This window comes from Cynocephalus volans, chromosome 3, assembly GCF_027409185.1.
Source record: "Cynocephalus volans isolate mCynVol1 chromosome 3, mCynVol1.pri, whole genome shotgun sequence".
In the NCBI taxonomy this organism is placed as follows: Eukaryota; Metazoa; Chordata; class Mammalia; order Dermoptera; family Cynocephalidae; genus Cynocephalus; species Cynocephalus volans.
Window position 1 is genome coordinate 102234540 of NC_084462.1, and position 26780 is coordinate 102261319.

At 40.5% G+C, this 26780-nt stretch overlaps 1 protein-coding gene across 4 annotated transcripts in view; it reads left to right on the top strand.

Moving 5' to 3' along the window:
• SCG5 (secretogranin V) overlaps window positions 1–26566 on the top strand; it is a 49909-nt gene extending 23343 nt beyond the window's left edge. Inside the window, exons 2-5 of one of the 4 annotated variants that reach the window (XM_063091303.1) lie at window positions 12182–12331; window positions 16178–16290; window positions 22634–22687; window positions 26471–26566. In XM_063091303.1, coding sequence (XP_062947373.1) covers window positions 12182–12331; window positions 16178–16290; window positions 22634–22687; window positions 26471–26566 — 413 coding nt within the window. The remainder of the gene's footprint in view (window positions 1–12181; window positions 12332–16177; window positions 16291–22633; window positions 22688–26470) is intronic. The other 3 variants (XM_063091304.1, XM_063091305.1, XM_063091306.1) reach the window with 3 other exon arrangements.
• The last annotated feature ends 214 nt before the right edge of the window (window positions 26567–26780 follow it).

Sequence of the window (26780 nt, forward strand, 5' to 3'; positions counted from 1 at the left end):
GAAATTCATATTCAAAGAGGTGAGATAACTTGTTCAGAATCACATCTGTTTTTAAGTATAGAGCTTGTGCATTATAAAATGATGATCACAGCTAATATTTATTAAACACAACATTTGCCAGAATTCATGCAAAAAGCTTTACAAGGATTATTTTATTTTATCCCCATCCCAACCCCTTAAGGTTGGTAATATTAGTATCCTTGTTTTACAGACGAGATTATACAGCGGGTGCAATGGAATTAAGAGTCAAACTCAAGCAGCTGGATCACAGAGCCTGCACCTTGACTGCCATGTTACACCTCCTGCTCTGTGCCTGCTCTGTCCAATACAGTAGTCACCAGCCCCAGGTGGCTGCTAAGCACTTGAAATATGGTTGGTCTGAATTGCCATGTGCTCTAAGTATAAACTACACAGCATATTTTGAAGACAGTAAAAAAAAAAGAATGCAGAATATCTCACTGGTAATTTTTTATATAACATGTTGAAATGATAATAATTCAAATAATTGGGGTAAATTAAATTACTAATTTTACTTTTACTTTTTTTTTTTTTGACTTTTTGAAATAAGGCTACCTAGACTGTTTAAAATTACAGATGTGGTTCTCATTATATTTCTATAGGATGGCACTCATATACTATTCCAAAATAGTACATAAAGAGAGACTGAAATTTTCTCAGGCCAGCGTTGTTTCTCATCAGTAGTTCTAGTTAAAAATTGGTCCGAGGAGAGGGAGGAGGGAGGGAGGTTTTGGTAAGGGGCAACAATAATCAACCACAATGTATATCGACAAAATAAAAGTTAAAAAAAAAAAAAATTTTGGTCCGGAACTGGGGGGATGGGAGAGGTTGAAGCCATTTTCAAATGTAAGTCTGGTTATTCACAAATTTTAGTTACTTACACTTTCTTCACCTCTATTACCATGTGTGGGTAAGAGAGATTGCCATTTTAAGGTCCAGAAGAATTATGCAAGTTCTATTTTTGGTGTCTACATGGAGTGCTTTACCCGCCTGTTACAGTGTCCCTCTTCTGCACTTCATGGTATGAACCACTTTCCACGCAGCTTCGTGACCACCTTCAAGCCTGTCTTCTCCAATGTGCCTTCGGGTCCTAGCTCCAGGCATGGTGCCTTGCACATAGTTGATACGCAGTAAATAACTAAGCATTTTCTGTTGGTTTTGTTGTTTTATTCTCAATAACTGTTGCCAGATAGATATTGCATGGACATGAAAGGAAGAAGTTGGAAATATTTGTGTGAGGTGGGAAAGCTATAGACCAGAAAAAGATCATCAAAGTTTTGTAGAGGATGAGTCTGAGCATCCCCCTCCCCCCAACACCTCCCTCCCCACATGCCTTCCCCTCTCAAGGCTGGAATTTTTTTTTTAGAGGTAATAGCTGCTAGAAACTCAGAAAGAAAAAAGAATGTCCTATAAAGTGGTCACTGTTTGTCCAAAACAAATGTTTTTGTAACCATTTATAAAGCATGCTTGCTGACTTACAGCAGCTTTTGACGGAGAAAGGGAAGTAGGGGATTGATCATTAATGCAGGCACCAATTTTTAGGGCCAGCTAAGAACATTCTTGCTGTTCATGGCACAGAGGCCCTCCCTGACCCAAATCAAGTCCCCTTGTCTGAGTCTACAGACACAAGGAGGGGACTGACATATGGAACAATTACATTCCCAAGCCATTGCCCCCAGTCTGTGCTAGGGTGCTGCTCCCCTGGCCAGTTCAGAGCCTCAGAAAGAGGACAATAGCACCGGACCACTGATAGAAGGGGGCTCTGGGCTGGCACAGCACCGCAAGGCCTGCCACCTCCCACCTGCATCCCATCCAGAACGGGCCATTGCTGTCTGCTATCCTTATGCACATCTCTCCTCAGCTGCCTGTTCCCAGTGGTCTGCTTCCCCTGGGAAGCCCAGGCTGGCTGGAAAGCCAAGCCTTAACCATCAAAGAGTTTTGGTCTGGGACAGAGGGTTGCCTCCACTATCAGGGTGTCTTGGTGTTGACATCATCAATTGGCTCACCCATTCACTGCTTCCCTCTTTCCCAAGATTCTGCAGATCTCCTTTGCTCTTTTTTTCTGTGTCGAAAGCTATCTCCTTGGATGCATAATCACTAATTATGAACTTCCTATACATTTACCTGGATCCAGTTTGACCTCTAATGTCCTACTTACCTTGATTTCTGCCTGCTTACCAGGATCGACGAGTAGGCATTGCCCTTTTTCCTTACCTGAGAACCTTGACATACCCTGCTGTCTCTTTAGCCTGGAATTCCTGTTAGTGGAGTCACTACTTTAAGTTAAAATCATTATCCCAGAAATCCTCTAAGGTGCAAATGTAGTACATAGGAGCAGAATACCACATGTTAATTGTACTCATTATCATGTTAGTAGAGAACCTTACCAGAAAGAATGGCACCCAGGACTTGTCATGTCATTGAGAACAGAGAAGCTGTGGACTAAGGATGTCATCTGTAAGTGTGGTTTCAGAAAGGAAGATGCAATTGGGGGCTCTAAATAACTGGAAGCAGTAGGGTTCTATGTGGAACCAGATGCTAGAGGGCCCAAGTTCGTATTTTGACTTTTTCACAGTTTTGTCCATGTCCTCACCTAATCCTGACCACCACCACAATCTTATGTTCCATTATTTTTCAACAATAACTGGTACCTCCACTTATGGTCCACTCTGTTCTCCAGTTAAGTCAGCAAGAATCACAGAATAAAGTTTTTAAAGGACAGAAATGGACCGTAACCTCAGTATAAAGACATGCTTAGCTTCCATACAAATTGAAAGTTGAATTTCAGGCAGCAAAGAAAAATTATATGAAGGAGCTGAAAATAAAATTGCAAATTACCTGTTGAAAATGGCTTTCTCAAAACCTACTAAATTCACAGCTATCTTAAAAATGCCTCATTTTCAAGTTATTTTATTTTATTTCATTTTGGGGTTTTGTGTGTATGTGTTGGGGAGGAGTGGGGCTTGGGTGGCTGCAGGAAAATTAAATTCACAGAATAAAATTTGAACTTTTGCAAATGAGTAAACAGCCAAAACAAACACCGCTTTGGAAAAAAATACACATTTTCTCCTTTTGAAAAGCAAGCAGTGCCTAAGCAAAATACCTTAAAAGTGAACTAAAAAGCTTTTCTAAAATAAACAACTGTGCTTGTGATCCTAAATTGGGACCACATGTAGATGTGAAGGCTACAAATGCAGTACATTCAATGCTTGCGTGCCTCCCTTGAGAAGATGATAATGTTGCCTTTGGTCCCGAAGGAGCCTGAGTTCTTTAGATCCTCGTAGGAGTGGAAAAGGCAGAAGAAGAAAGGAAAGGAATGAAAACAAATGCCTTTCAAGACAAAATATCTGAACAATGGGTGTTATTTTGCTTATCTGCCAACAGGCTCAACCCGATTCAGGTCTCTCCTCATGGACAAGATGATGCCTGCCCTTGTGGGCTATGTGGGGTAGTCCCTGTGAGGGATCAGGCTCGAACTCAGAGCCCAAGAATAACTTTAGCAAATTGCCAGGGCCAGCCGCTTGCCCTGAGGCAAACCAATGAATAAGCCAATTCAGCGTAGATAAAATCATTCCTTTGTTTTTCTCAATTACCAAGTGCTGTGTGCTTTGGGGTCACTTGTCATGAGTTTGGACAATTTGGATATTGCAACATAAACCCTCACCGCTTTAAACAGCTTAAACTAAATTCTGTTACTAGGGAGGAGGAGAGTTGAGACGGTAATACCCATTGCCAAGTGTAAACGATTTGTGCCCATCCTCTCACTCCAGGAAGCATATATGGTTCCTCTCCCATATAATGCCCCTGTTCTCTTCCACCAAACTGGCACTTGCATCACATATGTGTTTATGTGGACGTGTTTTGTCCCCTGAAACTGGATGGCGAGCTCCTTGAGAAAAGGGATTCTGCCGCCTGTGTGGGGATTGGGGAGGCCTACCCTAAAAAAATTGAGTAGGAGGAGTACAAGTATTAATTTAGTTATTTAGTTTTAAATTGATAAGGAGGCACTGATGTTAGCAAAAAGCTCCATTGTTTTGAGCCCGTTTGCTCCATACCCCAAATACAGGAGTGTGATCACCTGAATGAAAAATATGCAGGATCATTCGTATGGGCTCTGTTGTGTTATCGGGAGATGTTGATTGGATAATAAAAGCAGCTAACATTTATTGAGTGCTTACTACATACCAGGCACTGAGCTAAGCATTTTACATACAATATCTGATTTGACCGTCCCCCAAGCATATTATCCTCAAAATAAGCCAGACACAGAAAGAGAATAAAACAGTGGTTACCATGGGCAGGGGGAAATGGGGAGGTATAGGTCAAAGGACACAAAATAGCAGATATGTAGGATGAACAAGTCTAGGGATCTAATGTACCACATGAGGACTAAAGCTAATAAAATTGCATTGCATTGGGGGTTTTGCTAAATAAGTAGATTTTAGCTGCTCTTATCACAAAAAAAAATGTAACTATGTGATAATAGATCTGTTAGTCTGCTTCACTATAGTAACCATTTTGCTATCTATACGTATCCCATAATATGTTGTAAACCTCCAATATACACAATAAAAAAAAATTCTTTTCTTAAAGGAGGAAATTGAAGTCCAGTGAGATTGGGAGGTTATTAGAATCACAGTGTGCAGCAGAATGTGGACTTGAATCCAGAGCCCTAGCAACAGGAAACTTGTAGAATGTTCTTTGCATAAAAGGAGCTCTCTTTCTGCAAGTCCTCAGTAACTGGAAGTAGTTGCTTTTCATAGATATGTTGGAATTTTAGGACTTTCATTTCTCACCAGGAATCAAGGCAAGGAAGGTCTTAATACACAGTTAATTTTGAGGGTGGACATGTATAGAAATTGCTTGGTTCTTTTCATTTGTTCCTTTTAGCTCTTTTGATTTGCTTGGGTTGCAGGAAGCAAAAACATGGGTATTAGACATCTAAAATTTTAAACCCCGTCCTTACATTGGCCATTTCTTTCAGATTTTTTCCATCATTAACAAGAGCTTGTCTGTTTGTCTTTGTCCGGCCCTTTCTCTTCCCTCTGTCTCCTTCACTCCAGTGGGGACAGTCACTTAGTGTGATGAGACTGCCTGAATGAAGGAGACGCCCGAGGCACAGATTGTACAGAAACCGACTGGGTAGTCCTCCGATAGTGGAAAAGTGATTGCACTTTTTGCAGAACTGCGTGTGTTTTACCTCAAGTTGTGGGAAAAAAACAAAACTTTCAGGGCAAGTCAAGCCTTTTCCTCAGGGGGCCCTCGGGATTTCCTGGGGGAAAATCCTTTTCGTCCCCAACGTCCACCCCAGTGCCCACTCGGACCTGTCCTGCCTCGAGGCCTGCCACACCTGCCCTGTGGCCTCTGGGAGGAGGTGCCAGACGCCTCCTCTGCCCCCTTCACTCTGCCTCCTCTCAGCTCCGGCCTGGGGAGCCTGGGTCCCCCACTTTCCCCTCCCTCCTTCGGGGGCCCCCTGCCTTGCACCTCACTCGCTCTCCTGGAGCCTGAGGAGAAAGCGGAGGAGGGCAGGCCTCTGCTGGAGCAGCCTGTCTGCCGCTCCAGTCTCCGGCCCGCGCTTTGTGACTCGCTGAGGAATGAGGGACCAGACCGCAGTGTATTTTTAGCGTCTGCTGTTTGTGGTAACATAAGTGAAAACTGCTGGAAGCCTTCCCTTCAGCCGAATGGCTGGTATTCAGCGGAGTGTGCCCACTCCCTGCCAGCCTCTCCTCACGGAGCTCCCGGGCCGCCACGGGCTCTAGGCCTCCCGGCATGAGGCGGGCGGGCGCCCGGGCCCGAAGGAACCGCGGCAGCGAGGGCCACGGCTGCCCGGCCCGGAGCGCAGCCGTCCCCCGGGAAACCCCTCGCGTGGTGACCGGCCGTTCTACCAGCCGCTGCCCTGGAGCTAGAGCAGATTTCGGAGGACGCCACCCACTGGAAAGGGTGTGGATGGCTCCCGGGTGCCACTGTGGAGTGAAACTGTGGGAACCCGAAATGCCACCGACGTGCTGAGTGGCTTTAGGCAAGTAACGGTCTCCCAGGACTCACTTTCTCGCTTATTCTTAGGACTGGTGATTCTTGTCCTGCTGACCTCACTAGAAAGTTTTAATAGAAAAGCATGAAACTATTGAAACCATAACGTTACCAAAAACAGGAGTGGGAAGTGAGGACAACTCGCTCCCACCAGCCCCAGCCAGGCGGGGCTCTTGCAGTTCAATTGGTGCCATCAGACTCTGCAGAGGACGTCACCTGTACCCTGAGAATTTACCTTCAAGGAAGGTACTTACTTCCAATTCCCACAGAATTTGTTTGAGTGAGAAACAGGGTGGCAGGATCCTTTCCTTCTCTTCAATTAGAGTAAAATCTTAAGTAAAAGGACTTCAACTGCAGCTACAGTTGCTTTATCTGGAACTTCAAGTGACTTTTAAGAAGGTTCTTAGTGGCCACACCAGATGTTGCAAATTCCATAAAGCAGGATCGACACCCTCAGGGCTCTCTCAAAGCTAATTTACTGTTGTTTTATATAAAGTTCTAATAAACCTGGCTCTCTCATCTTCTTAGCTCCTTGCTGCTGAAAGTGGGGCTCACTGATCAGCATCGCCTGGGTGCCTGTTAGGAACGCAGAATCTCAGGCCCCACCCTAGACCTATGGAATCAGAATCTGCACTTTGACAAGATCTCTGTGCACACACACACGTGTGTATGTGTGTTAAAGCAAATTAGAAGAGACTTGAAGGGCCTAGGCCCACTCTCAATTATTGATTTAGGTACTGTACTTCATTACAAAAAGGATTTGGGATGACTAGGATTAATAGCTTATAAGGAGAGAGGAGACAAAGAACATAAAAACCATAGCAGCTGGGATCATTTAATATAGTTATGTTGCTGTATACTCTATTTCTTTAATAAAGAGAAGACTATATTTCTCTAATAAAGAGATAAGTAAGTTACTATGATTGGAAACTTCAGGTAACTCTGATTTTGTTTTTTATGCACAACATTTAGGAGACTCAGATGACATCAAGATAAAGTGTGATACCAGAGTTTTACTCTAAAGCTAAACCACTAGAAGATCTAACCAGTACAACAAAAAGCCCATGACTGTCCAGAGCCAGGTAAAATTTTCTGGGTCAGTAAGAATTCAATTTTCATTTTTCCATTTGCTAGATACTGACAACTGATCTTCAAAACCACTAAGACAGGAAAATGGATTTGAAACCCAAATGAGTTTTTAATTAACCAGGAAAGTTAGTGCCCTGTTCTGGATAAGTGAGCACTGAAAGTGCTGTAACCCTAGCTGGTGGTCCTTGGGAGTGTTGCTGGAAGCTCTGCTGAGACCGGACAAGTGCACAGGTGGCTAAGGGTGGAGCTTGTGGCCAAGGCCAGGGAGAGGCTGAAACCAGTAGGGCCAGCTACCCAGCTGAAATTGCCAACCTAAGAGGGATACACAGAGAAGGGAGAATCAAGGCACAGAGCAGGGATGAGAATGCAGAAAAGAGCCAGGTTGTAGTCAAAAACTTGGCAGATTTTTATGGAGATTGCAGCACAGGCTGAGAAGGTTTAAGGGCTCTGACCAAGATCAGACCAGCTAAGGTCTCCTTCCCCTTGTTTACACTCTCTGCCTGTGAGCATTACAATTGAGTGGAACCTTATTGCCATGACAATACAAAGAAAATCTACCAATGATTTGATAGCTGGATCTTGAAAATAAACAGCTGCGTGGTACCAATTTTATTATATAAAGCAAGGTTTATATAAACAAAATGGCTTAAAACTCATTTGGCAAGAATCAAATATTTTCCATTTATTTTAGAGACATTTGTAGAGTGCTGTGGCTTTGGTGGAAACAGATAAATAAATCATCATCACAGGATAGAATTAATTAATTGCCTGAAATAATTTCAAAGCTATTAAGTGAAAGATCCTATCTTTATCAATGGCATTATTTTTTCAATCAGCAGGTCTCTAGACTTTGGAAACCTCATGGACTTTTGGCTCATCTCTGTCCTGTGCACTGCTAGGAATCTTATTTCTACTCACCTTGAAGACACCCTAATCGCAAGCCTTGCCACTTAGCTCCTGAGTTTCAGCAGCAGTCTTAGAGCAGGCCTTCTTAACTTCCCTCCATCCTACCTTTGTACAGTGGTCTGTTGTCTCTACTACTATCTGTCATCTATACCACAATGAATTTTACTGGAGAATGTGACTTATTACATACTACTGCCTTATTGTGTTAGTCTTGAGTAACCAACTAGAATGAAGAACCCACTAGAGAACAGAAACCTTGTCTTTTACATTTATATCTTCTGTACCACCTAACATAATCATTGATATGTGGTATGTTGCTTCCTACTGTAAGTCTTCCATGACCTAGATCTGGGCTATACACATCTCTTCACAACTGTGACATCTTGCTATATCCTAGTTACATTATAGAGCATTACAACTGGCTGCATTATAAGCATTCCTTTTTGTACCCCTATAGACTGCACTTTATGAGAGCAGGCTCCACATTTATCTGGTTTATCATTGACCCTCTGGTACCTAGTCCAGGTCTTGATATATAGTATGTGCTCAATAAATATTTTTAAAATTGATTGAATGATTAATAATTTTAAAATGTGTTTGGTTATTAGTGTAGTTGATGTAAGATAATTAAGGAGACTGGGATGAATGGACCAAATAGCATCCACAGCATTGTAACACTTTGGTTGACTTGGCTTCAGGTATGACAGATTGACATAATCTAAGCATTATAACGATCCAGACAACTAGCATTTGGTTGTATATGCAACTGTGTAATTTTCAAGTTATTTTCTATACGTGTTTAATTGTCTTTAAAATTCCAGCTCCTGGAGTGCAAAGGACAGCATTTTTTACTTCTACGTATCGCCACATATCCTACCTCAGTGACTGTTTCTTGAGTTGATGTCATTAAATGTAGTTTTAAAAAGAGCCTGTGTTCTAATGTATCTGCCTACTGCTAAACATCTGTTGCTTCCTAACAAGTGCTGCATTCATTTTAATGGCACTGGTGCACAGAGGTAAACAGAGCCTTGGCAGGCCTTCCATAAGGGAAACTGTGTTTGCTTCCTTCATTAATTACTAATGGAGCATTAAGACATGCATTCCCCCTTGAGCCAAGTTGGATAATTCCTGGCACTTAATGCTAGGGTGCTTTCAAAAGTTGAGACATGTATTGACACACCAGAGAGCATGCCTTATACCAAGCACAGTGGTGGCTATACTGCCAAGATTATACAAAGCTTCAAACATACTGTATCAATACCAAGTGTCCTGATATGTTTCTTTAGTCTTTGCAGCTTTTTGGCTAATGGAATAATAAATATGTGTCCCAGAATATCTCTGAAAGCAGCTACCACAGTGTGAACTAGACAAATCATCAGAAAAATACAGAAAACTTAAAAGTAAAAGGTTGATCAAAAATTTATCAATCAAACACAAATCAATGGAATGAGAATGACAAGCTAATAGAAGAAAGATGAATCAAAGTATGACTTGTCAATTAGTTTTTATTTAACAGCCAATTACTAACACAATTAAAATGAAGAATTTATGCCCTTGGACATGCCAGCTAGCATAACATCAAAATGATAAAGTGAAAACAGTAAGAAACGAAAGAGCTGACAGATACTTATTGATAGTAGCATATTTTAACATATACCCATCAGATTATGATAGATTAAAGAGATAAAATATGACTAAGGACATAAAAGAATATAATTAACAATGTTGACTAACTGGCTACATTTAGGCATTTATGGATTATATAAAATACCTTATTTCAAATATTCACATGGAAAATTTACAAAAATAATGATATGGTAGTACAGAAAGGAAATGCAATTTTTTTAAATGCAGAAATCTTACAGGCTACCCATTCTCATATTAAATATAAACAAACAAAGCCAAAATGTAAACAAACAAAAATAAACAACCCAGCCACTTGGTGGTGTCTGAATTTGGGGGCTAGAGGAATTAAAGAAGGTAAGATTGGTCTTTTAAGGTTAAACTTTTATCAAACATAATAAATGAAAACAGAGTGATGCAGAGTCATTTCAAAGAGACAATTTAATGCTCAGGACATTGAGATCTAGCCATGATCCTACTGTATATATTAACATTCTCAGAGGGAAAAAAAAGTGTCAATCCAAAGGAGAGCTGGGACAGCCAAAAAAATTAAAGCAAGTGCCAGTGTCCATCCAGGAAGAAGGGAGCCTCATCCAGCTGGACTTAAATAATCTGGCCTGTTGGCAAGACCATCTCCTTGTGGCAGTGGAAGCATGGAGTTATTATTTCCCAATTTGGCTCAATCTTGTGCACACCAAGGCACCTTTTGATTTTGAGTTGGCCTCTCCTGTATAGGTCTGTGTACAGAGGTGGTTGTACGTTAAGGGAGCTCTGAGTGTGGGGCTACTATGCCCAACAGAGTTTTTAAATATGAAGTCCTGCTAAGAAATGGCCTGCTATGGTGCTGGAAAAAGAAACTTTTTGAAACTTACAGGATGTTAAGGCTACAAGAAAAGGAAGAGTCCAGAAATTGATGTGCATTTGTATGTATAGTAAAGCAGGTTATGCAATATAAGTTGTTCTTAATCGCTGCTATGTCTTGGCGCTCAGAGCAGGTTTTGATATGTTTGAGGCACTCAGATATTTGTTGCAGGCATGAAATAAGTGGGAAAGGACAGAATTACTTAACAAATGTTGGTGGGATAATTGGTTAACTATTTCATATACTCTAAAATAACTAACATATTGATTGAAGAGTTCATGTAAAAAATAGAAAAATAAAAATATCCAAATGTTGGTAATACTTCTGAAGGGGTGACAACTTTGTGAGCTTAGAAGGATGAGAAGAAAGCACAAAGGAGAATAAAAATGACAAATCTGACTTTATAAATATTAAAAACTTATGTTAGTATAATATAATAACCAGAATTCCAAGTCAGGGAACATAGGAAAATATTTGCAAAAAATGTCACAGCCAAAGGCCTGATATCTTTATTATAAAAAACATTCCAACAAATCAATAAGAGAAGCAATAAAATTCCAGAAGCATAAACAGACAACTCACAAAAAGTAAATGAAAACAAGTAAATAAACACATGGGAAAATATTTGACTGAGCTGGTAATCAAAGACATTCAGATTACATTTTTCTAAATTTAAATTTTAAATTAAATTAAAAGAAAATGTAAAAGTTGGTTTTTATAAAATCCAGTGCTGGTGAGCATGTTGCAAAAATGGTATTCTCATATTTTGATGGTGATATTTTATAAATTGGTACCTCTTTTTTTGAAAATAGTTTGGCAATATAATATCAAGAGCCATAAAAATGTTTATTGCCTTTGACCCAGTAATTTGACTTCAGGGGATCTATCTTGAGGAAAATTAATCCAAAATATTGGAAAAATTAAACGCCTAAAATAAATTGAGAAACACTAAATGTCTTACAATAGAGGAATGGTTAATATGTCGTGGTATAGCCATTAGATAAAAATAATACATAGCTGTTTATAATTATAGGAATAGAAACCACTCAGCCTAATGGAATGATGTTTGTGCTTTTAATACTAAATGAAAAATGAATAAACACGTATAAAAAGATACATAGAGAAGAAAAGATTTCAGTAAATACACCAAATTTTAAGTGGTTGAAATAGAAAGACAAGATGACAGTGACTTTCTTTCTTTGTTTATCCTTTCTCATAATGTGCTTTCAGCCTATTATAACTGGTTGGTAAATGCCTTCCTTTCTATGTTCAATCCTGCTCCAAGCTCCATACCCAGGTTCCAGAGCCCTACCCATCTGTGTCAGTGCCACTCAAGTTCCAACTCGTCCAAGAAGCCCTCCCATCCCACCAGCCAAATGAAACCCTCCCTTTTCCATGCTCCCCTAATGCTGTATTAACATTGCCGTTATAACACATATACAGTTTGCCTTGTGTGGAAGTGATATATGTATATAGTATATGCCTGTTTCTGCAATTAAATTTCTAAACCCCTAGAGGGCAAGAACTGTTTCATTTATTTTTCTCTCTCCACAGCATAGAGCACAGTGCTTTGCCTGTATGAGATGCCTGAATAAATATTAGTTGAAATGAATTGAATTGCACTGCAATGAACCACTTCTGATTCCCTGGCAGGTGGAGCACATGAAGGTCTGCAGCATTTGGGTCCTTTTGGCAACATCCCCAACATCGTAGCAGAATTGACTGGTGATAACATTCCTAAGGACTTTAGTGAGGATCAAGGCTACCCAGACCCTCCAAATCCCTGTCCCGTTGGAAAAACAGGTAATGAACACAACCTTGGGTTCCAATGGAAAGTAGAGGCTTTGGGGGAAATAGATATTCTAACTCCAGCTACAAAATATTCCCAGAAACTGTATTTCACTTCTGATAAGTCCATATGTATTTGTAAGTAGATGGGAAAGGAACATTTATTGTAGAACCTTTGTGTAAGTTCTGGTGTTCAGATACACCCACATAGAACTCCCTTTGCCAAGAAGATAAGGCTTTATCTTTTTTCTGTCTCTCTCCTTTTTGGGGAATTGATGCTCTTTTCTGTAATTGCTACTCTTTTCATTAAAAGGGAGAATGATTTTTTTTGCCTCTTTTATGATACAACTGCTGCTCATTTTAGTGTCTTTGGAATTGGTTATTTAATTTGTAAATTATCCATGCCTGTTTGTTTTCCTTACTTCTCTTTATAATAGACATTTTAACTATGTCACACATCAACACCCAGTTAGCATCTATCCTAAACTCCTGTTTATTGGGGGGCCAGGAGGTGCCATGAAAGAGAAGGGGGTTCAGGAAGGTAAGAAGTTGGTTAAGGAAGAAGGTTGAAACTTTCCATGCTACTCATGTATCCTTTACACTTTCCTACCCACTAATGCCAAAGAGAATGGTGAGTAGGCTACACTTAACGTTGGGTCTTTGAGCTGCTTACCTGAGTGGTTAAGAGTAGTGGCTCTAGCTTCAGACTACCTGAGTTCAAACTCAAGGTCAACCTACATGACTTTGAACAAGTTAATTAGCCACTTTGCACCTCACTTTCCTCATTTGCACAATGGAGGTCATCATGGGAATTAAATGAAATTATCCATGTAAAGCATTTAGCATAGCATCTAGCATAAAGACTCATTAAATGTCATCCTGATTATAATTAGCTTTGCTACTAGTAAATAAGGCACCTCTCTTTCCCTGAAATAATAATATTAATATTGTTAATAATAATAATAGTTGGTATTTACTATCTCTACTTTACATTAAGGAAACCAAAGTTTAGAGAGTAACTTGCTCAAGGTTATCCAGGTAGCAAGTAGCTGAGCCAGACTTAAGCTCAGATCTACCTGATTCAGGACTGTGAATTCAACCACCATGACATATTGCCTTGCTCTGAAAATTGTGACAGTATTGGTCTCTCAGCTTTTCTTAAACACAGTGTAGGCACTCTCTGAAAGAGACTCTCTAAAAGAGAATATTCCTCTTTTAACTGAGGGTGAGGCCTCAGTTTTCCATGGGGAACAGAGCTTCTCTCTTGGGATGGGACAACCAAAGTAGTTGGATGTGACCAAACCAATGTAGAGCTGCTGGCCCAGGGTGGCCGGGAACCCTGAATCACTACCCAGCTCCAGTCACTTCAGCCACCATTTTATCTGCTTGTAGGAAGAAAGACCAGCTCAGAGTTTGGAGATTAACAGCCTCCAGGAGAGTCTGTTAAATTGACTAGGTATAGTGTAAAGCAGTGGTTCTTTAAATGTGATCCCAGGCCCAGCAGCATCAGCATCACCTGAAAATGTGTTTGAAATGCAAATTCTCAGGCCTAATCCCAGACCTATTGAATCAGAAACGCTGGGGCTGGGACCCAGCAATCTGTGTTGTACCTAGCCTGCCATGTGATTCTGGTGCACAATAAAGTTTGGGACTCACTGGCACTGGAGAATGGAAAGAGACCAGAGTTTGAGCCAAGAGATGTGAGTTCTAGTCTTATCACTTCACTTCCTTGGGCCTCAGTATCTCCATCTATAACAGGAAGACATAGTCAGTGCCTTAAAGTGTAGTTCTACACATACAGTGTAGTTCTAGGTTATCCTGAAAAAAGAAAAAGGAAGACCTGTGTAATCAAGCACTAGCTTTGTGCACTTAGGAGCTCAGAAAGGAGCACAATCAAGGTGGGCCGATAGAGTTGGAGAAGATTCTGCCTCCAGACCCTTTCTTGTCACAGATTATCTGCCATTTCCTTGGCTATCCTTCTGTTAAGTTAACATATTCCTCATTCTTAATTCTACCACAATTTGTATTCTAAAAAGGAAATCACTTACTAAATTTAGCCATTATTTGTAAGAAATTGCTTGAGACCTGCCTCACAGAGAATCATGACCCAGCACAGCGTGGTCGAGTGATCTAAGAACATAACCATGACCTCCCCCTTCCATGCCATGCTTTTCTCTGAACCGCGGCCCACTCACCCTGGATAGAGCCGTGGAGCTCAAAGAGCTCATCTTTCGGCCTCAGGGATAGGATGTGAGTTCTAGGGGCACATTTTCAGGCCCCAGATACCTTGGGTTTCCAAAAACAGGCTCTATCTCTGCATCTCAGTCTGTGCTCACTAAGAGGTGCTTGAGAAATAATTATGAAAAGTTCGCAAAGCTGCCATATGCAGACTGCCTGAACTCTCTGGATTTGGGATTCCTTTCCTATATGATAATTGCTATAGACATAGAAGTTAGATAAATAGCTCAGTGAAAAGTGGGGAGCCACATTAGGGATTTGTTCAGAAAGCTAATGGCTTCCATGCTAACTTCATGCTGCTCAGAGCTGAGAGACTGCATGGTTAATGCTGCTGGAAGGCCTGGGAGCAGTCTCAAGAGCTGGGCAACCTGGCTTATTGTAAATAGACCCCCTTTCAGCATTGACTTTGATGCCTTATATCCCTTTGAAATGGGACCCTCTTCCCTCTCCCAACACTGCACAAAATCTACAATCTCTCCTCGCCCACCCCACCCCCCTTTTTATAGCTGTTGTCTAAAGTGCATTAGAGATAGGAAAAAATGACTTGTTTTTAGAGCATTGTGCCTAGTAATAATAGGCTTAGGTAAAAGCAGCAGCCAAGTGGGATAACCTTGATTTGAATGGAAGACATGCTTTATTTCAAAGAGCAGTCATAGTATGAATTGTCATTTAAAGGGTGATGGTTAGAAGGCAACTATTATGTGCCAGGTTCTCTCTGTATGTTGGTCTCTGTTCCTCATGGCAACCCTATAAGTATTTGATTTTTCGTGTCTCACAGGTGAATAAATGGATTAAGAGAGGCTAAGTTAACTTTCCCAGGGAACTAAACCTATCTATCACTTATGAGCTGGGATTTGATTCTTGACCTCTGATCTATCTGACACCAGAGCTTAAGCCATTACTGGTATAACACACAATATCAGGTATTACCTGGTAATTGTTGTTAATGTACTTTCTCCAAGAAGCTGAAGTGATTTCTAAAAAGCTCACTTAAGAGAGTGTCATGTGGAATGGAAGTGTATTATTTAAGGAAAGACTTGCTGCTATAACAGATTAAAAATTGTGGTGGATTAGCACGACAGAAGTATATTTCTCACTCGTGCGAAGTCCCGGCAGAGATGAATGAGATTGTGGTGGGTGTGAATGGTTCTGTAACCCACACTGCCAACTTCACACTTGACACTCAGAGTTGCCCAAGTGGGCAACATGCAGCAAGTAGACTAGCAGGTGTGGATGGCCGAGGGGGCAAGGAGGGCATCACATGGGAATTTTTTAGGGGCCAGGCCTGGGAGTGGAATTCATCACTTCTGCCCACATTCTCTTAGCCCAAACTTAGGCATACGACTCCACCTGATTGCAAAGCAAGGCTGGGAAATTAGCTGTGTGCTGAGGGGAAAAGGGAAGTGGGTTTGGTCAACAGCTAACAGGTCTCTGTCACATTAGTGGGAGTTTGGATGAGCAGTCCCATCCAACAGGGAGACTGGCTCCCAAAGGGAAAGTGACTTAGAGCGGCAGATGTAAATAGATTCTGACCTTTGGATGTTTAGTTGTTTTTGATAAATTAACTCTTATTATAACAATGAATGCCTTGACCATTCCTCAAAAATCTTTGGCTGTTTGCAGTAGATGATGGATGTCTAGAAAACACCCCAGACACAGCAGAGTTCAGTCGAGAGTTCCAGTTGCACCAGCACCTTTTTGATCCGGAACATGACTATCCAGGCTTAGGCAAGTGGGTAAGTCCAATCTCAATTGCTAGTAGATTTTGCATTTTGTTACTCTGAAAATATTAATGGCAGAGATGAGCAATATGGGTGGGGCAAAAGAAGAAAAATTGTTTAGAAACTGATTTTTCAGAAATCTCTGGTTGAGGAATGATTATCGTTCTAAACCACGCTAATGTGTGTAGGCAGCAATCTACTATATCCATCCAAAGAGAGAGCAAGCTAAAGTGATCTCATCAGCTACAGTCTCCAGAGGCTTCTACTCTGGTCTACTCCACAGCCTGTGTCGAAACACATCCTAAAGTCTCCCCAGTGTTTCATGCAACTCTTACAGGATTTCATCGAAAGTGTATGGTTTTTTTTAAAAAGGATACTGAGAATACTTGCAAATTTGATCTCTAAACTAATGGAGATGATTCCTGCAGAATCAAGGAAAAAAGATGCCAGTGCTTAGAAACAGATATATGTAATTCCACATTACAGAAATAAAAGAATTTCCAAAATTTGTAGCAGTGAGCTTGCTGTCAGTCCCAGGCAGGTAGGTATAGCTCAGTTGTTTATAAGCATTTAATCACGACCGTTTGGCATCGGTGTGCTAAAAACAAGTCTTGTCAACCTAATTGTATGAGGGAACCAAAAAGCTCATGGAAAGATTCGCTTTACTTTTCAATTCTATTTTTACATGAACTTTCTGAAGACCCTCATATTCTTCCATTTGCCAGCATTGTTCATTTCCTTGCCAGCTTGATGAGAGAAATGAAGTGGTCGTGGTGCTTTTGGACTTCAGCAAAATATTTAACAAGATCTTTTATGATCTTCTGTTGGAAGAGATGGAGAGAGACAGCCTAGGCAATAATAGGAAGCTTGTTAAAGAGTCCATGTCAACTGGGAGGGAGATGTTGCATGGTATCCTTCATGTCTTAGCACTATTCCACTCCACATTTTATCAGTGTTTGTAAGAAAAATACAGAACATGTACTTATCGGATTGTCAGAGGATGACACAAAGTTGGACGAGACAGCACTGGATGACAGAGTTGGGATTCAGGCACATCCAACAGGCTGGAACAATGAGCCAAACAAGATCAAAATTGAATGTTGATAGATCCAGGTTCCTGTGGTTTGGCCTAGGTAATCAAATGCGGAAACCACGTGACAAAAGAGGGGAATTACTTAGGACTGTTAATTCTCATATAAAAGTAAATGGTCAATAAATAGGTGAAATGAGTGAAATGATGAGTGAATGAGTAAAAATTCCAAACTGCCTAAGCCCTTCTAAAGTTCTTGATCCCATCTCAGCTCGGTTGACCTTGCTTCTTACTTCAGTGGGTCTATTGAAATCTCAAAATTAAATTCCCTCACTTCCTTCTGTGCTGTTTTAGGGAAGGATGTCCCTTCTCATTCATGACCACTTGATTTTTTCCAGCATCTTGCTTTGCATTGAACAATGCAATTCCCTCTGCCTTTAACACACAGACATTTCCCTTCTTAAAACAACAAAGCAAGAACATTTTCTTCTTCCAGTTTGCATTACTCTATTTCTTTTCTTTTTCATAAGCAGTCCTATTAGGAAGAATTGGTTTGTGGAGCCATTTTCAAGCCTAAAATAGAGTTAAATATGTTGAATTAAATAGAAAAACATCCATAGGCTCTCCAATAGGAGACTGAAATCATGAAAGCCTTCTATAAAAGAAGTTATCCTGGTGGCATATTAAAGGATTGAATAGAGCGAGAAGAGACTAAATGCAGAAAGAAAATATGAGAAGTAATTCCAGTTATGACGGCTGTGAATCTAGTAAAGAAGGGTGAAGATCCAAGACATTTCAAAGGGGGAAAAAACTAACGGGAATTGGTATACAGCATAAATTTAGCATGAGGAAGAAGGAAGTGATAGGGCAAGTTCGTACGAAATGGACAGTGTGAACTTTTCCTCTGAAGTCTCAGGTGAGAAGGTATCCAGTTTACCTGGGAGGCTAGAAAGGAGAGAAAGCAGGAAAGAGTGAGGCTGAGAAAAGGTCTGAATGAGGGCAGGGAGCCCAGCTGGTGGTGTGACGGAGTGGGAGAGATGAAAACTTCTCTTTCCAACTTTCCTCATCTCCTATTGAAAACCTTCACGGATTTCTCTCACCGAGTTCCGCTCACTCCCAGCACTCCAGTAAAAGGCCACCCACTGCCCTTCATTCTCTTTGCTTCCTTCTCTAAACACTGACTAGTGTTTCAACATTAGAGCTCAAGACTAGAACTTAGGACTCTGTGTAAAAGGAAAGTACTATTACAGATCAATGGCCAGGAACAATGTTTACACAGCTTTTATCATCTGTAATTGTGTGTTTGTTTAAACTCAAGTTTCCTTGTTTATTTTCTCATTACCACCTAGTAGTAAAACATGATTTGCTTGATCTTCATATGGAGTGTGAATTGAGGATGTCTTGCTTTTCTAAGCCGGGACCCACAAACTCTCCTCAATGTTTATGCAGAATGATAGTCTCAGGCTTGTCTTCAGCTCAACCATGCTTTTAGTTAACAAAGTAATCATCTTTCACAACAGAACTGCACACAAGACCTTGCTTCCTTATTTGCTAATAATGCTTCCCTGTTTTTGACATTAGCTGGAGCTGAGCTGCGTCTTTAGCAATGATTCACATATTATAAATGTCAGCGTCTGTCTTGTTTCCTGCATTTTTCTCTCTTTGTTAATGCATCAAGAAACATTTATTAATGCATATCACATGCCTCCCGGGCCCTGTGTTAGGTAATGGGAATACAAAGATGAATGATAATAGTAATTGTATTATATAATACAGTAGTAAATAGTAATTTATTGAGCACATAGTATGTGCCAGATACTATGCTAAATACTTTGCCTCAATTATCTCATTCAATCTGCCTGTCCTTATCACTCTCATTTTACAGGTGAGAAAATACAAGCTTAGAGAGTTGAGTAGCCTGCTCAGCAACACAGAGCTGATGACTGGCAGAGCTGATATTTGAATTCTATTATCTGACTCCAGAGTTCTTCAGAAATTGAATAAATTTTCTATCTTTTCATGGCTTGTCACTCATAATGTGTCCTGTGCATCAGTCCTGTCAAGTCCTATCTAGGACTGGTTGCCATTCAGAAAATGTGACTACAGCATTGAGGGGCTATAACCAATGGCTGGCTACTGTAGATATCAGTCACCCCCTCCTTTACCCATTTGTTAATGAATGTTATTCACTTAGCAAATGTTTCAATTTTCCAAATGCTTTTCACACCTTTTCATTAGCAGCTGATCACAGCCAAGCCTGATGAGCCGCGGGAGAATTGAGGGACTAGGACCCTCCCTGACTTTGTCCTTCATGATTTAAATATGTTTGAACAGTGGAACGCTCTTCAGTTTGGGTTTGTCTCAGATTTTCATGTGATTAGACAAGAGCTATGTCTTTTTTGACATGTCCTTAGTACTGACATCAGGAAGCGCATGACACCTGTTCATCCCATGACTGGTAGTGTTAACTTTGTTCACTTTGTTAAAGTGGCGTCCACCAGGTTTCTCCAGTGTAACATTACCATTGTCCCTTTGAAATTAATAGTTAATCTGGGGAAGATGTTCTGAGACTGTATAAATATTCTGTTCCCTGCTAAATTTGTAACCAACAAATTTAACATCTGTTGATGACACTTACTAGAGTCAGTTATAACTATGGTAGTTGCAAAATGCATTACCAGTTGGCCTTCTACTCTAAGCAAGTTTCTCCTTCCTCCCTATTTATTTATTTATAAATATATCAGTTTGAAAATGGATTCCTAGGTTCAGCCAGTGGGAGTCTCTTCAAGCTGGCTTTTCTTTCCTTTTGACACGATCTCGTCGTTCTTTTGAGCTTCCTTACTTTCTAACCTAATACTCCAATTTCATTCATCCTTGTACTTTCCCTGCCTTAGCCCTGAATCAGACATTTCTTTACGAAGACCCCCTGGTTCCATTTAGAAACGGAATTTGAAACCAGGATCTGGGCAGTTGTCCAAAATCTTGATGGCACACTGGAAAGTCCTTTTAATGAACTCAAACCTGCTATTCATATGGAAAACAGGCTCACCACTCCTGCAAGGAATCAGTAAGGAATCAGTGTCAGGACAGGTGGCTGATTTCTTATTCAGTTTTTACACTTCTCTCACCCACACTATACCTGCCAATTCCTGCCTTTAAGTCCGTACAATAACAAGGCTAATTGAGAATGTCCCAGCCACATTCATACAGGGGTGGGGAAGCATTATCCCGCTAATCCTAACTCTAGCTCTTAGGTAACAAAGAGACCATCTTTGAGATTTCCCAGACCTTTCGTATTGTTTGTTTGTTTGTTTGTTTGTTTGTTTGTTTTGAATGAAGGCCCTTATGGGTGTAATCTGCCACAAGATCTTGTAAAGGAGATTAAAATGATGCTGTCTTTACCCTTCTGGTGGCACAGCAGAACTCTGCCAGGGCTGGTTGGCAGTCCCACTCCATGGTACCAGCTCTGAGGCCCCTCTGCACTCCCTGCAGCTCAGGCCACTGACCACAAGGTGCACATGAAGAAGCCACTGTCTTCCCTGCTTGCCCCGGCCTCCCTCTCCAGCTCTGGCATAAACTTCCAGAATATTCTCTGCACATCAGGAGTCATTACATTTGCAGAAAGGCAGCCACAGACCGAAGGGAATGAGTCTCACAGCAATATCCTCATTCCTCAAGGGAGCGATCTGCAAGTCTGTCTTTTCTCTCTCCTGATATTAAATTGATCCATTCCCCAAGTGAGCAGGAGATAGAGGCTGCAGCCAGTTCCGGCATTTTTGACAGTGGAAGCTCCTTTACTCCTGGCACAGCCTCCCTGCATAGTTGAGGTTGGGCAAGAGAAACACATTATAAATTGTAGGTGGAGTGGATTTTAATGAACATGAAGATGATGAAGTTCATTCTTAGCATTTGTCATTTCCACTTCCAAATCTACCGTAATAAAAAAATAAACAAATAAACTCTTTATAACCAGACAGCTAAGATGATATGTATTGTATAAATTTCTTCCTGACCAGAACTTTGCCATCTCCTTTTTTTTTTTATCAATGTCAGAGTATTTTATTTAGACCAAGATGAATCACCTCTTTTACATATTATTTCCCTTCTGATTAAAAAGAAATCAAATAAATAAAACAACACAAGTGATATGGATTGAATTGTGTCCACCAAGCTTTATGTATTAGAAGCTTGATCTGCACTGTGACTTTTGAGAGGGTGGGAAATCCTATTATGGTAATTGAAAGGTGGGGCCTTGAAGAGGTGATTAGATTGTGAGGACCATGCCTAGTGAATGGATTAAAAATGGTGGTCAGGGGCATGGTTCCAAGGGCTTTAAAAGGAGGGCACTTGAGAGTCTCCCTCTCTGCTCTGCCATTTCTGCCATGTGAGACCCCTGGGTCATTGTCCCCACAACCAAGGCCTTCACCAGATGTGTTCCCTGGACTTTGGACTTCCCAGCCTCCAAAACTGTAAGCAATAAATTTCGTTTTTGTTATAAATCACCCAGTTTCAGGATTTATGTTATAAGAAACAGAAATGCACTAATACAACAAGTAAAGCCCCCCAAAACCCCTTCTCCCATTCTGCCTTCAGGTTAAGTGTTCTGTCTTTTATAATATCAATAGAAGGGAAATCTGTTGAGCATGTGTCTGATATTCTAGAAATCATTGAAGTCCACTATGTATTTGAAATCCAGCAATATGTGGAAATACTTATACAAACTGTGGTAACAGAGCCCTTTTTTTCCCCCAACATAACTTTCCTTTCTGCCAAGAAGTTTTTTGGCAGTTTTTAAAAGGTTCACTCTATTAAAATGTTATAGACCAAATGGTTTTCCAATTGTCTTGACTGGGGGCACAGAAAGAATGGTTGCAGAAGTCAGAATGTCTTGTTTATTTACACAGAGGATTGTTGTTAATAGTCAGACACTACTTTAGAGAAGTTTATGTTTACAGTTCATAAAGAGGGAATTAGATACAGAAATAAAATGAGATAAAATTAGTTGTTTTAAACAAAGGCTGTTCAAAGTGAGGGGTGGGTTTCCAGTGCCCCTTGTGTTTTGGAATATTGTATTTTCCTGTTTATGTGATTGTTGATGACACTGGTGTACCTCAGGGCATTGCAGAGGACTTTATTGAAAGCTACACAACCACCAGCTTTTCTCTTGCGGTCTATCTTTCTGACAGCACATTCCTCTCATCTTCTCTTGTTTCCAAAATATGTGTATGCAAATATCCAGGGGACACACCAAGCATTACTTTTAAAATAGGCATTCACCAAATTTGATCCATACTTCTGAGCTTGTGTTTTCTTTTCTCCCCAATCTAGAACAAGAAACTCCTTTATAAGAAGATGAAGGAAGGACAAAGACGAAGGCGGAGGGTAACACGTGGCTGGCCGGGTTGTTGTTGGGATGCTTGGAGCTTTCTGGGCGGGGCAGTCGACAAGCTAGAACCCTCAGTTATTGGAAATCAGTAGAATCCCATGCAGTCCTGAGAAGGCAGAGCAGTGGTCCTGTGTGACAAGGGCCATGCCCGGAAAGTCCACCCTTGGTTTCTGTGATGGCTTCCCCAAGCCTCAGCACAGGATTTTTAGTGGAACACTCAGTTTTGTGGTGGCCCCATCACCTCCATTCCATTCAGGGGATGTGTACTGTGTCCCTTGCATCTGGCTAGGAAATGCAGGGAGTCCATGAGGATATGTCTTTCCTCAAAGAGTCTGTAGGCCAGAGGGGGAAACTGCTCACACATCTGCACCAATGATCCAAAAACACAAGACAGGACTAAGGAAGGGCTGAACTGCGTGCTCCAGGCAACAATTTTGAAGGAATGTGGGAACAAAATATGAGATGAAGAAACCTCATTCCTCCCACATATCTTTTTTTGGGCCTCTCCAGATTGATGTAAAATCTACTAGATCTATAATATTTGTTTGCTGACTTTTGAGTTTACTGCAGGCTTAGTTATTAATCCCACAGCCACCCAAGGTGGGACCTTGGTCTGGGTGCTCCACATTTAGCTACTATACGTGTGGTGTTGCCTCGAGGATGTGAAGCTGAATGTTGAATTTGTTTTAGGTTTCCAATGCATTTTATGGCATCAAGACTCAGAAAGTGATCACTGTCCACTCTGATAATCCACTGCTGTCTTACTAGACAGAAGGGCCTGGCCACCTGCCTCTTTTTTCTGATCAAATGGATATATTATAACTAAAATGGCTACAATCTCATAGCCCTTCTATTACATAGTCAAGTGCTGTGAGATAGTTACCATTTTAGTTAAAATATACAAGCTAAATCATATACCCAAGGCAACTGTTTATTCAGAATAGCAAGTGCTTGGATCCTGGAAAAATTTGGGAATCTGGGCAATGGTATTTGTGGCTATTTGGAAATAGTTTTGCCAAATCCAGTCACAGCATGCTTTAAGAGGTGTGGATTTTCTGGCCTCAGCATTAATTCTCAGGCCCTCACAACAGAAGGTTCCAAGCCCCTGTGCTGTCTGACAAAACCCAGAAAACCCACGGACAATTTTCTATGTGAGAAGTTGTGATTCTTTACTGCTGGAAACAGATCTTTGGGAGAGTTAACGGGGTTATTAGGGGTTTTTCTTGGTGATTACAGCTTCCAACAGCAGATGGTGACAGGAAGGGTCCAAAGGGTATAATGTGGTCTTGAGAGAACATCAAGAAATTCTATTCTAGGAGCTCAGAATACACATAATTTACCAGTAAGACGGCTTGAATATTTCCCCGCGGCACAACAAGGACATTACCAAATATGACCAATGACTGACCAAAAATGATTAATTTAGCACGAAGCTTTAATTGTCTCTACTTTCTGGCCCACCATTCCTTCTACCCTGACTCAGTGAGTGACTGTGCGTCACAATTTAGGTCATTTTTCCACGAGACCAATCATTACCAAAACTCATAATTCTGGCTAAGACACATGTTATAAAGAATTGTACTTTAGCCTCAACTTCCTCCAAACAGGAAAGGCTTAGAATTTACGAAAATAAGGGTCACTTTGACCTGAAGGTATCAAGTTCTTCCTATTCTTGGGCATCTACAAAGACCTATTCTCAGGCCATAGACCATGGGCCTCTCTTGACTGATGCAGGAAACAGCAGTTGCCTCCCCCATCATCAGGCCTCAGATGGTGGTCCTGCCTTGATTAAAATTAACCACCCCCTCAAGTGCATGAATCAATATAAAGAAATTATGGGCTTGTTTTTGAAAAACCAATTTTTCCTCCATTGAAGCTTAAGGAATCAAAAGCAAGGATCCAACCCCAATGGTTCTTCTAATTGTAAAATGGGAATAAAGTTCTCTGGGTAACATCCAGTCTCTGACAAGTGAGAAGATAAATATGTAAGTGCCTTGAGTTCTTTGGAGCATAATTAAAACCAACTCTCATTATTATTATTACTCCTAAGTGTTGGATTCAATACTAATATTTAAAAATTTATCAAAAAAGTTCAGTCTTCCCCTCCCCTCCAACCTTTGGCATTTTCTGGGCCTGGAAAGAAGGACTTTGTCCCACTGGAGAAATTACCAATTCCTTACCAAGAGGGATTCTCACCAGAGTTACTACCAAAACCCAAGTGGTTTCATGTGACTTTCTATACTTGCTCATATTCGATTGAATTCCTAGTTGCTTTACAAATAAAAGGTCAATTCATCTGTAAATGACTTTGCAAACTTTTTAACTCTTAAGCAATCCCATATTTGATAAACATGAACATCTCATATTCTCTTTTAACATATTAGAATTTTCAGAATAAATATTATTACTAAAAAACAAAATACTTATGATATCAAATATACTTTTTCAGTCCACACTTGCTCCATGTACCCAAAGATTCTAATATTTATCCCTTGGGGTAGGTCAGACCACTTTAGTGAATAATTCCAAACAGGAAAGTAATTTTTTTTCTACCTTTGTACTGGCCAGCCAAAAAAAAAAATTTTTTTAAAGAATTTTTGTTATTTTAAACATTTTTAAGATGACTTCCCAGCATGGTGCTGTCTTTTTGTGTAATCACTTTTCAAGTATATGAGGACATGATGATACTGTTTACTTTGTAATTCTCACCTTGTGATGCATTTTTGCAGAATGAGTTGGACCTTTAAGGATTCATGCTTTTATCAGTCAGGGTATGCAAGAACATATACAAATATTAAATAAACTCAGGTTCCATTTTTTTCTGTTTTGGAGAATGTCTGCTCACCTTTCAAAAGAGACATGGCAGGCAATGTCCCATGGGCAAAAGAGACCCACCTGCAAACTGCCTCCATTCATTCGTGGGAACTTAGCATGCAACAAGATTGCTAATCACTTGTAACTACAACTTCTTTCTTGTATTTTTGTTCCATTATTGGAAGGCAACTTCAATAAACAAATATCTTCCAAAACTTGTGAAATTTTTTCTGCTTGTGGTGTAAAGCTCCAATTACTAGTTCAAATCCAAACCTCAAAAAATAGATATGTATTAGAAAATGAAAGAAAAACCTGGACTCATTCACAATGCCAACAGATTAAAGAGACTGAGTATGGAAAGGGTGGAGTCCCAAGTGAAAAACAAAGTAGTCTTCCAGATAACTTCCTTCTTTTCTTCAGCTTTTGAATTTGACTGAGGGAAGATGGAAATGATTGCTAGAGGCCCTAATGAATTCTCTTTAGAAGAAAGACCAGTCTTTAGATACTAGTTCCCACCTGGCCCTACTCTATCATCTTCTTTAGAGCATTCTTCTTGTAATAATTTAATGCATTTCAGATTCCCTCTCCCACCTAAACAGGGCCCTAGAATACTAATGCTCTTTCATATGGGGCTTGGTATCTAAATTAGTGTCAAGAACTTATTAGCTGGTTCATCCCAAAGCTTTGCACCAAAAGTAAAAATTTTAAGAAAGACCACATTGCATCTGTTAAAGAACTCTTACAGATGTGTGAAAGACACAATTAGAGACATCTATTAGTCAGATGATGTTTCATAGGCCATTGAGGTATTAATTAGTGCACTGAAGTAATCATTCTGGTAGGTGGTAGGTACCACTGTTACTGTTGTTAACTCAATAGGCCAGAAACAATTCTTGTTCACTTCTTTTCTGAGATGTCTGTATCTGATGTTCACATATTATAGCAAACCATTTTTTTTTTTTTAGAGTGTCAATCCATATCTACAAGGACAGAGACTAGACAATGTTGTTGCAAAGAAGTCTGTCCCCCATTTTTCAGATGAGGATAAGGACCCAGAGTAAGGAGAAGATGCTGACTGGAAGCCCACGCCGCCTGTCAGGCCTCGGTATTGCTTATGTGCACGTGCTGTGAGAGCCCCCGTGAATGGCAGCATGTCTCTTATGTAGATAATTGTGGATGGAAAGCAGCTGTATTTTGGTATGGCATATCTCTTTTGCACTTCACACTGATAGCTCTGCTTTCTGCTAAATTAGAATAATAGCTTTTTTTTTAATG